At 37.5% G+C, this 12734-nt stretch overlaps 1 protein-coding gene across 6 annotated transcripts in view; it reads right to left on the bottom strand.

Moving 5' to 3' along the window:
• LOC118417613 (protein SSXT-like) overlaps positions 1-12734 on the bottom strand; it is a 31257-nt gene that overhangs the window by 9564 nt on the left and 8959 nt on the right. For 5 of the 6 annotated variants that reach the window (XM_035823218.1, XM_035823219.1, XM_035823221.1 and 2 more), the window contains 2 exons: positions 12437-12583; positions 2949-3179 (listed from right to left, as the gene is read on the bottom strand). In XM_035823218.1, the coding sequence (XP_035679111.1) occupies positions 2949-3179; positions 12437-12583 (378 nt within the window). The remainder of the gene's footprint in view (positions 1-2948; positions 3180-12436; positions 12584-12734) is intronic. The other variant, XM_035823223.1, reaches the window with a different exon arrangement.

Genomic DNA, 12734 nt, shown 5'->3' with positions numbered 1-12734 from the left:
TCTTAGGTACATTTATCTTCATTTTAGCATTACAGCTAATAAAAGTACGGCTTTGTAGACTCAAATCTTGCATTGTTTAAGTCCATATAGTCAGTGCTAGATGAATGAGTTCAATTAATTTTGATTCAATTTGGTAGTTCAGTGACTCTTATGAGTTTTGTATAAAAGGTAAAAGTTCAATGCCTTTCTGTGTCAAAACTTGTTCAGTGTATCTAAATATCCTTTAGAATTACAGCTGATAAGAGTATGGCTCTGTAGACTCAAATTTTGCATAGTAAAAGTCTATTAGATGAATGAGTTCAATTTCTTTCAAATTCAATTTTAAATTTAGTAGTTCATTGACTCTTTTGAGCTTTGTACAAAAGGCTCAATGCCTTTCTGTGTCAAAACTTGTTCAGTGTATCTATTTTCATTTAGCATTACAACGGATTAAAGTATGGCTTTGTAGACTCAAATCTTGCATTGTTTAAGTCCATATAGTCAGTGCTAGAGGAATGAGTTCAATTAATTTTGATCTAATTTGGTCGTTCAATGAATCTTATGAGTTTTGTATATAACCGGTAAAAGTTCAATGCCTTTCTGTGTCAAAACTTGTTCAGTGTTCTCATTTAGCATTACAGCTAATAAAAGTATGGCTTTGTTGACTCAAATCTTGCATTGTGTAAGTTTTTAGTCAGTGCTAGATGAATGAGTTCAATTACTTTCAATTCAATTTGTAGTTCAATGACTCTCTTAAGTTTTGTACAACTGGTAAAAGTTCAATGCCTTTCTGTCAAAACTTGTTCAGTCCATTTATTTTCATTTAGCATTACAACAGTTACTGTTAATTAAATTAAAGTATGGCTTTGCAGACTCAAATTTTGCATTGTGTAAGTCTATTAGATGAATGAGTTCAATTAGTTCTGATTCAATTTGGCAGTTCAATGACTCTTTTGAGTTTTGTACAACCGGTAAAAGTTCAATGCCTTTCTGTCAAAACTTGTTCAGTCCATTTATTTTCATTTAGCATTACAACTGTGAGTTACTGTTATTACTCAAATTAAAGTATGGCTTTGCAGACTCAAATTTTGCATTGTGTAAGTCTATTAGATGAATGAGTTCAATTAGTTTTGATTCAATTTGGCAGTTCAATGACTCTTTTGAGTTTTGTACAACCAGTAAAAGTTCAATGCCTTTCTGTGTCAAAACTTGTTCAGTGTATCTAACTTCAATTAGCATCACAACTAATAAATTTAAAGTACATTTTGTATGGCTTTGTAGACTCAAATGTTGCATTGAGTAAGTAGTCAGTGTGTTAGATGTATGAGTTCAATTACTTTCAATTCAATTTGATAGTTCAATTACTCTTGTGAGTTATGTACAAAATGTTCCATGCCTTTCTGTGCCAAAACTTGTTCAGTAACAATTATTTTCATTTAGCATTACATTGAAGAAAAGAATTGTAGACCAAAATCTTGCACCGCTATGCTGTTAGCTGTATGATTCAAATTTGTTAGTTTTAGTATTGACTATTATGTCATGATGGTTAAGAGTTTGAACTTTTGTGGGTTAACTGATACAGTTTAAATGCCTTTTTTGTGATATTTTTCCAAAAACATATTTTAGTACATGCATATTCATTTAATGTTACAGAAAAGGGTATCATGGCCTTGCTAAATCTTTGTACAATTTTACACGTCTGTAACAGTTAGTCAAACGGGTCCAATTCGTTACATTAGTAGTTTAACAACTGTTTTGACTTTAAGTTACTGATATGTGGTAACGCTAGTTCACCTTTATCCGTTGGGTAACCTATATCCGTTGCTTTTTAAAAACAGTGTATTTAGGCACATCTAGTCGACAGGTGGTACTTTTAAACTGCAATATCCTGAAAATATTGCAATTTGAAACCAACGTCCTTTGGTGTGATATCCCCAAATACCCTGTTTTTAAAAGCAACGGATATAGGTTACCCAACGGATAAAGGTGAACTAGCGTTACAACCAGTAAAGCTTCAGTGACTTGCTGTGATACATTTTCAAATATATATTCATCTTCATACAGCGTTCATGCAGTAAAAGTTCTGTCTTTGAAAATGAGTCCAATCCGTTACTTTTGAACTTCAGTAACTGTCATGAGTTTTGACTACAAATGGTGACGCATTTGTTTATAACCGGTAGATTCAATGGTTTTCTGAGATAATTCCAAATACATCCTGCGTCATCTACAAAATAATGAGTCCCACAGACAATTAGGAGAATTTATATAATTATTTTTGTTGTGTAACACTAACACTTGCCAAGGAAATGTCTGTATGTTCAATTTAAAAGTTGAATGATGAATAACTTCTTTTTTTTCTAAAAGTTATGAAATAGAAAGTTGAGCTGAGGTAATGATAATTCTGCCTATTAAGTACTTGTTTGTCTTTGGTAATTATGTATATGTATTACATCTATTACATCTATCATGATATTAAGTAGACAACACATTAAAACATTACGAAGACTTCCCATTTCTTGTGTATCTAAACAATGTTATTGTTATTTGGCACAGATTATAGAATTCTATGTATGATTCCTTATGTAATGAGTTTCAGCTTTCATTTTCTATCAATAAAAAGTATATCAGTTTTCAACAGACTCAATATCACATTCGTCAAGCACATTTGACTAATCATAACTTTTAGATTTGATAATTATCATGATGCAAAAATAGGTAGATACATAAGATAAGTACAGTCCTTTGTTATTAGAAAAAATAATCACATGTCTAGCCCTGTGTGATTGTATAAAACACTAGAGATTATAGATTCACGTATAATAGCATTTTATTATTTAGTACTAAGTAGAATTTAAAGACTTCAATTAACATGACATATACTTCTTGTGGTAGTGATCATACAAAAGTCACTGTACTTTATGTTGGTCATTAAAGCTTCAGAATCTATAGGTGTGAGACAGGGAGGGTACCTTGCTGCTGAGAAGGCCTTTGGTACTGTGGCGGCATCTGTCGCTGTCCCATCATGCCATTGGGCTGGCTGTTGGGCGGCGGCTGGTTACCCATCATGCTCTGCTGGCTCATGGGCGGCTGTTGGGAGTTGTAGCCTCCCTGGGGAGGGCCGGACGGTACCATGTTGTACTGAGAGGTGGGGGGTTGTTGCTGCTGCGCTTGTGACTGCGGCATTCCTTGTGGAGGCATTCCTACATTAAAACAATTGAGAAACAACAACAACAATTATCTACTTCAAAGTTTATCTGTAGTTGTAAAACACATTCTGGATTAAAGTTGGACTGTGCTTACCAACCCAAAACAATTGATTTTTTTGACTAGTCATTATACAGAAGGTCTATAACGCCAAGGGCTTTCCAACCATCCCTCGACAGAGACGGGGGTCGCCATAGGCTTTCTACAAGTTGAACTTACATGTACATTGTATGATCCACTGCTCACTGAGTTGAATGTTCTATCCGTATAACATGATGTCACAAAAGATTTGAGTTGCTCTTTCCTTGACAAAAGCTGGAGTTTATAAATTTTTTGTGTACTACTAGGCAGTTACGTTCAACTTTGATGCAGAACAACAATTATTGCTGCATCCTTCTACCATTATGCCTTATCTGACAAGCTCAGGCAATACCAGTCTATGTTCTTGATGCTTCTCGGAGGCGATGCGTTTGAGGAGAGTAACACCTTCAGCATGTTAAAGAACCCAACACATTTATCAAAAAGGAAGGCACAACCACACTCCTGTAGAACAAAGAGCCTGCCAATTTTGTACCTCAAACATGGTAGAAGATGAAGTGCACTTCACTGTTGATTGCGATATGTATGCCAATGATAGAAATACTCTATCTAAATATATAGAAAGTAGATTCCCTCATTTTAGACACATGAGTAGCACTGACAAGTTTATATTTCGCATGCGTTTCGATAATAGCTAAACCCATACAGTCCTACATTTTCACCATAAACCAAGAAGCGAGAAGAAGCCGAACTTTTGTGTTAGACTAGATTTGTGATACTTTTATATGTACATATCTTGACTTGTTGTGACCTGTACTTAGCTCGGTTGGGCAAAACTGTACAATAAAGGTCTTCATTCATTCATTCATCAAAAAGGGTCAGTAGAGGTCTATCCCAGTTTAAGCGGATCAAACCAATAAGTCCAATTTTGCAGTTACACAGCTAGGATGTAACTAGGGGTGGGTACCGGTACAGAAAATTCAGGTCCAGGTCCGGTTCAGGTCCAGAGGATCAGGTCCAGGTCCGGACCTCAACCTGGATCTGATCCAGTATGAGAAAACTTTTAAATGGAATATACTCAAAACAATGGTCCATTTCGCTAACAAAAAATCTGTTTTGTGGAGTATTCGACTCTCACTGGCGTTCTAAAATCCTACAAGGCTAACTGCCTCCATTAGATTGAATGTAAAACTTGGCAGAAATGACTATAGACTCGACTTCGCGCTTGCTATTTTCCTCAACCCACTGTCCTCAACCGGTAGGCCACAAAACGTGTAAATATCTGATCATATAATCTGTTTATTTTCCTATAGATCCAATGTCTGGTCCACCAAATTTTTTCAGGTCTGGTTTTTCTGGACCGGTGCAATAAGAAAAAACAGTTTTGTACCGGTACACCGTAACCTAAGAGAACTGGTATACATGTAAGTATCTCTAACACAAGCTTAGTAAAGAACAAGAAATAGTCATGTCTTCCAGTTCAAGTACAGCTCAAGTACCAGAGATATGAACCCAGGGTTTACATGTTCAAAAATGTGTTTTCCGACTATATACATGTAGAATGCAGATACAAAAGCTGATGTGATATGCCAAAGGGCAGTTATGTTGGCTTATACAGATAAATGTACAGATACAGAGGCCGGTGTGTTATGCTAATGGACAGGTGGTTTATATATGCAGGCTATACAAATACAGAATGATACAGACACAGGTGTGTTATACCAAAAGTGTCTTTACTGCAGATAAAGGTTCATTGGTTACGCGATGCAAACAAAGTATGTATTACAAACACTGTCATGTACAATCATTCTTGCAAATCCCTACTATAATCTGTCAAAGGTAGCGACTTTGTGTGGGAGGATGGCACTTGGCCAAAACCAATACGCAAACTGTCATGTAGCTTGGCATTGTATCAAGATAATCTATTTGTGTAGACAGTTCTTGATCACTACATATAGGGGTGGGTACGGGTACAGAAAATTCAGGTACAGGTACGGTTTATGTCCAGAGGATCAGGTCCAGGTCCGGACATGAACCTGGACCTAATTGTGTAATATTTAGGTTAATATATATTAAAAACTTGTGAATTGACAGTACTCAAAACTGTTGTCCAATTTTCTACAAAGAAATCTATTCGGCAACATATCCGACTCTCACTGGCATTTTAAAATCCTGTCTACATGTACATTTAAACTAGATGTCTAAGTTCGACTATGAAAACTACGAAATGACTATAAACTTTACTCCACTTTGCTCAATATTTTCTTGAATTGCATGGTAAGTGCCAAAACGTGTCAACCCCTGCCGATACTGTACAATCTGGTCATTCTCTACTCGGTCAAAAATCCGGTCCACTAATTTTTTTTCAGGTCCGTTTTTTCTGACCGGTCCAACAAGAAAAAAAAAATGGTTTTGTACCGGTACATCTTACCCACCCCTAACTATATCATTGTACAAAGAAGAGCAACCAAAGCCCATTCATTATTTTGAGTCCTAGCCAACATATTAATGGATATCAATTTCAGACCACCTGCGTAGGCACTATTTTGTAACGGGAAACGTGTTCGTACACAGGGCTCGAAATACTGGGTGCAGGTGCACCCAGATGCACCCAAAATTGGAGCTGTGCACCCAATAATTTTCTGTGGGTGCACAGGGTGCACCCAAATATTTTCTTAGGTTTATGTATATAAAGATATCAAAGTATACTAGTATACATCAAATTCTTAAGGTGTTAGAAAATCTAGGTGTTAGAAAGATAATAAAAATGTCTGTCATGGTACTTGTTTAAGAATTTGATAGCTTGTAACTAAGTTTTGCTATTAGGTTATACTTAAATTTAAGTGGTGCACCCAAAACTTTTTTTAGTGCACCCAATTTTTTAAGCTGGGTGCACCAGTGCACCTAATCCCAAAAATGAATTTCGAGCCTTGGTACACGTGCGCATAATATCAGCCACTGCCAAGTTCTCTTAATACTTTCAAAATTAGGCCCGACGAGACCAAGATGTACGTGGCAATCGAAGCCCACGTGCGTCACAAGCACGTTCCCCATCTGTTCATTATCTTCCCATCCAGTCAAGTACTCTGTTGTTCTGTCTTGGTGTGCCTTTCAAGAGATACATGTATAACTATCTTCAGAGGGAGTGGTACTGTAAAAGTTCACATTTTTGTGCAAGATAGTTCTTTGGGTTAACCTATATCAGGATTGGACATTAGTCCTCTAGCCCAATTGTCCAGGGCATGTGAAAGGGCTGACAGGGCAAGTGCTTGTCCTACCCCACTTGTTTGATCGGGCAAGTAAGATTTTTCCATGAGAAAGATTTTGATATACAACACATGTACTTGTTACTTTTCAGTTATAGCATCAGAAGTGTTGAACAGCACAGAAAAATAGAGCCAACAATAAAAAAAAATTCCATTGATTGAATTGAAAATACAAATCGGGCAAGTTACTTTCTATGTACTTGCCCGATAGGACATTTGTCAAGCGAATTTTAGAAAACTACAACCCTGCCTCTATAGACTATACCGCAAACAATAAAACATTACGAAAACGAAAATGCTTGTTCTGTCCTTTACCTGCCTTAAAGTTTAAACACTTTGTTTCTACCACAATTTTAAACCCATTGCAAACACAGAATTTCTACCTACCACAAAATGAAATCCACGTAAAACTCCTGTATGTTAACACTTTGAACAGTGTCTTTCATTTCCCCTGTAGTTCCAAAACAGCCACTAGGAGGACCAAACCTTCAGTACATTATCTTTGCCCCAAGAGCTATCTAGTACTGTAGTAGTCAAAATTCACAACCACAGTGACTGCATCCAGAACACGAGATATCAAAACTGGAAGTTCTGCTGCAGTACCTTAGAATGATGCTAGGGGGCCATTTATGGAACTAGACCCTCATTTGTCTACCTACCAAATATTACAAGGTTCCATCCACAGCTTCTTGAGTTATCCTGCAAACACAAATACACAGAGATCTACAGCACCTACAACATTCTTTGCAATGGTAAAAAAATACCTTCCCACCAATTAAAGGGGCATTCCACTCCACACAGGAGTGTTATTTTCCGATAGATATTAATTCTAGGAAGTAATAAATGCATACTACTTCACATTATACGATAAAGTAACTCCACGTGCCTCAAAAGCATTCAGTCTTCTACTAAACTCCCCAAGTGCCCTCTAATTGAATTAATCCTATGGCTGAAGACACTGCAAAACTTTTAGGTAAGGTTACAAAACTAATTTCAGGATTGCTAAGAAATCTGGTCTTGTTATGTGTTCTTTGCTATCTTATGAACAATTTGCCTTCTCGGTGTGCTTAGAGATCCTCATATATTCCGAAAATATGCACGATAAACAAAGTGTCTATGCGTATAGGGAATGCATGGGTAGGGTCTGCATGGGTTTAGTGAGTGTCATATTGTTTTACAAAACACACATTGCACAATGTCAATTCCACAAAATTTGGCTGATTATGTATTTATTGACAAATTATTTATTGGAAAACACCACCCCCTTCTGGAGTGGAATGCCCCTTTAATGCTCCATACATTCTTCAGGCCTGTAACAAGTGGTGTTTAGAAACCTTGAACCTTTGCATTGAAGGAGACCTGACCATGACATTGCCTACGTCAATCAAGTTTGGTATACATGTACGTATTACACTGACGTATTTTCCATACGAACGGGCTGCCCTTGAGTCAAGCTATGTGTAGGAAGTGACCTGACCTTATGATACAGGTAGTTCCAATGGGATCTATTAGGTTTGCAGCAATTTCTCCTTATTTCACCTGACAAAGAGCATTATCCCCTAGGCCTAGGAAAAAAAATGTTGTGTTTCCTGTTTCCCCACCTATCCTAGAAAACCCCGCCGACTCTAGACTTTTTTGGGGGGTGGGCAGTGGAGTCACATAGCTTCCACTTAGAATTTTTATTCAGCCTGCTTCCTATTGAAGTAAAACACTGCTTGTCCTATCTAATGAAGGATAAATGTATCCATTATGCACAAAATCAAAGTTTGATATTGAAAGACAAGTGTCCTCATATGCATTTCAGTTTACTTTGTTCAACTGTATCATAATATGTATCATTTGAGTTCTGGCTAGCCCCCCAAAAAATTACAAGAAAAAAAAGATAATCCCTGCCTAATTTTTTCCGGACTGAAACAGGAAACAACAATTTTTTCCCCTAGGCCCTAGTATTATGCCAACTAGCAATCTATTTCACTAGAACTAATATAATACCATTAATATTCAATCTGTAGTTAAACTTTTAAGCAACAATATAGCCACATTCTTAGTCCTCAAGTTATCATTCAAACTGTTACATCTGTTCTTGAGGCATATGATTTTGTACCTTCAGAATTTGTGGGTTGTTACACCAATTTCGGAAAATTGCAGGCAATTGGAATTGGCAGGTTCAAATTTGGGGTTACATGAATTGTGGTAGTAGGAAAATTGAAGGTGATTATTAGATTGGGGGGAAGCCCAGGGTTCTTGGTAGTGCATTTTAGCGTAATGGACCACTACGCTATAAATTGCGACCACTATGCTAAAAAAACGGCCAACTACGCTAATTTTTCACTAGTGTAGTGGCACTATGCTATCACTTGTTTGTTCAACAATGTCTAATCAATGTCTGAACAATGTAAAATGATGATATGCCCCTTCAAATTACATGTGATGTTACCAGAGAGCAAACTTTTAAATAAACTCTACATTTCCAACTCTCACCATGGAAGGGCTACGACCCCCCTTCCACACCAATCTCCTGATTGGTCGCTTTGCTACCATGCCATTCCCACTACGCTAAAATGAAATCCTGGCTAGAACCCTGAAGTTCATTTTCAACTGTCACTTTTCCTTGATGTTCGTATGTATGTGCATGCAGATATGTCCACTTAGTCTGTGTTTCAAACACTCTCACTGTCAAGGCCGTAGCAGCCAATCGATGATGATTAATGGAAAAGATGTGCAATTTACACAAGCTGCAACTTTACTCAAGTCAAGGGGACGTCCCTGTGGCTCAACTGGTAGCTATAGCAGCCTGTCACAGTTGAGCTTCTGGTTCAGTACATTTGGCAAATGGGACACAATGGTTCAATCCTGGGTAGGCAATCTTGGTTGGGGCTGCAACAATCTTTCGGATGGTGCGTAAAATGGGGGTCCCTTGTTTGTGGAGTTAAAGTGAAGATTAATCTTAATTCTTTCTAACTGAAACAGCAAGGAAACTTGTTGCGCTACAGTACATGTATGTGCTACCAGGTACTACAGGAGTCTGAATGAATGAATGAACGCTAGGACTGCGTATCAGTACTGTACAGTGAAAATTGATCTGGTACAGGTCCTAAAACACAAGATCATGAAGTACCAGTAGAACTGTATCGGCATAGCTTTACTCCAAGTGCTGTATATGCTTAGTACTACAGATGCATAAATCCTACCACAAAGAAACTTTGCCACTGGAAACGACATAAAATGCTGCGCTGAATTTACTTGAAATCAGAGCTATCTTTCAAATTAAAATGTCCAGACTTGTACCTAGACCTCTGTACAGTACTACCTAAACCTCTGTACCAGTGTAACATTATTTACTGATGTTATCATGGTTAAGTCAGGTTCACAACCCTATAACAAACACTTTTCTTCAAAATTGTCCCTCTTGCTTCTTACAATTTCTTCTTATACATGTATCACACAACGCCTTATACATCAATCAGGTCTGAAAGCGTAGGAGAACTCTTTGTGAATCATCACGTAGTTATTGGCTCATCTATGTGATTTCGCACATGTCTAAAATAGCCTGGACGTAAAAGCGACTTGCGCCAAGAAAATTGGTTCGCTGCAACACCGGGGGAATACCAAGTCATATCAACCACAAAAAACGAGATGCAATTTTATGGTAGCATTATATTTCAGTACTTAAATCCCTGCAGGCAGCATACTAACTGTAACAATCAATAATGAAAAGGCTGTACAAAGGTGATGCTTGTCTATTAACCTTGAATGCCATGTTTTATCACACAATCTCTCAGTTTCAATTAACGTTTACGGCCTGCAGCCTTTCCTATTCCAATTTCAGTGCTTAATCTAAAAATACCTACCCTAAAATACTCCTATAAAACTTTATTAAAAGGACATTAATTTTATAGTGTGCTTTTCTTCTACTTAGATGGCAAGATTTGCTGGTTTTTTTCGAAGGAGTTTTCTCAGGACAAGGCCATTGACAACTTCTGGACACCGAACTACGCAAACACTGCAGGGCTCGAAACACCACCTGCATATGCAGGTTAGTGCAGATAACATAGGAGCTGTGCAGGTATTTCTGGTGTCTACCTGCACCTAACCTGCACTGGTCCATGTACTGGGTTTTATACATAAATGTCCTATGATGTGGCTGTATATGGATTGTTATTAGCTGCATTGACTGTTTTTACCACCTGTAACGTATAAAAGAAAAAACAAGCAATGGTTCCTGAACAATCTTAGTATGATCCATACTTCCTGAATTCAGAGTGGTGCGGGTAAAATTTGTCTGGTGCAGGTAATTTTCGATGTTGCCTGCACCAGTGCAGGTAAGCAGAAAAAAAGGATTTCGAGACCTGCACTGTAGAAGCATCTCTCCTCCCCTAACTCAGAAACATCGTACTTTGGCAAGTTTGACTAACTCAACTACTAACTCAATAGACAAAGCAGGGGTTGCGAAGGCTTCCCTGGAAATTCCCTGACCCATTTAGCCAGAATGTTTTGTGCATTTGTGAATTATGAAAGCTGTACACAAAGCAGAAATAAACTTTATGAGTAGCTTGCTGAATGATGATAAAAAGTAGCCTGAAAGCAGTCTATTACAGTATCTGTAACATTTTATCACTGACAATCTATATAGATGGCTTATACATACTTGTAACATTATATTTCTGACCGTACAGGTATCTTCAATCATATTTATGGAATACTCTGAATAGATGAATCAAAGTTGAAGATATATGAAATATGAAAATTGTGACAACAATAAGAAGGACACAAATAAACTGAAGATAGTGGCATAAAATTTCATAAATTTACACTTTTGTTATGTCCAATATCCTGCAGTTTTCCACACAAAATTGTATCTACCAACAAACCAACCAACCAACCAACCAACCACAAGTCAACCAGGCAACCAACCAAACAAGTGACCAACCTACATGTACCAACCATACAACCAATAGGGCAACCAAACAACCACCCAGGCAACCAACAGCAACCAACCACACAACCAACCAAAAGCAACCAACCAACCAACCAACCAAACCAACAGCAACCAACCAACCAAAAGCAACCAACCAATCATAGTATTCACGAACCAATCAATGCTAGCATGACAACAAAACCTTCCTTTTGGAGGTAATAATTTCATAAATGACAAAAGTGTGTTTCTAAAATATCAAATTTTCAAAGAACAGTATGACAACTTCCTACAGTACAGTAGGCAGCCCACCTTCATTGAAAACATCTTGTGCCCCCCTCCCGCATGCATTGCTTGAGTGCACATATACCTATGATACAGTAATGTACATGGAATATTGTTAAACTGCACGGTTCCGCCTAACACTACAATACCTTGAACAGGGAAACTTCATACAAGTTATTGTGAAAATCAGCCTAACTTTACATCAAACAAGTATTTCAGACAGCTACAGGGCCAACTTCTGATTGTTGGAAAAGAGTGTTGTAGTTAAACACACAGACCACTACCAGTGGACTAGCCCCCTGCTTTAGTAACTGCACAAACGTTGTTCGGCCGTGGGCTAAAAAGAGATGGGCACCGCCCTATGCACCATCTGATGCAGGAAGGACTTTAATATAGTAAGGAAATACATGTATAAGCATTATTATTTATACCCGTTTGACCTTTTAGTTGAAATATTATATTGTATGATGTAAAATATTAAAACTTTGAACCATCAACACTCAGTCTGACAAACTCGCATATGACAGTTAAGTCAACAATACATAATTATGTAAACTTTGTAAAATCAATGATGTAATGTATATTCTCACAATGACACTATGATATGATACATTTGTAAAATGACATATTCCATACCAAAATACACCATTACACAATAATGTAGGAGATGAATTGTTATATGGTTTTTAATTACCCCATCAACAATTTTACATACAAGCCAATCACTTCACATGTATCATAAAAATACCTTGCTGCATATTCTGCATATTGTTGGGAGGTCCTTGTGCCATTGGTCCCCTACTGAAACTATTCTGGTTCCCCATTGGCTGCTGGGGTGTACCGAATGTGCTACCACCCTGGTTTCCCATTGGCTGCTGTTGTGATGTGGGCATGACTATGGTAGAATGGAGATTGTACATTTTTACTACTCTACATGTGACGTACATGTATGACCGCCAACAATATTCCCTCACATTCTGTCCAATATTGCATTCAACATTAGTTAATCATACAATATGTAACGACATTTTCATCATACAGTACCG

This window comes from Branchiostoma floridae, chromosome 6 (assembly GCF_000003815.2).
Source record: "Branchiostoma floridae strain S238N-H82 chromosome 6, Bfl_VNyyK, whole genome shotgun sequence".
NCBI lineage: Eukaryota > Metazoa > Chordata > Leptocardii > Amphioxiformes > Branchiostomatidae > Branchiostoma > Branchiostoma floridae.
This window is presented reverse-complemented; position numbering and strand designations above follow the sequence as displayed.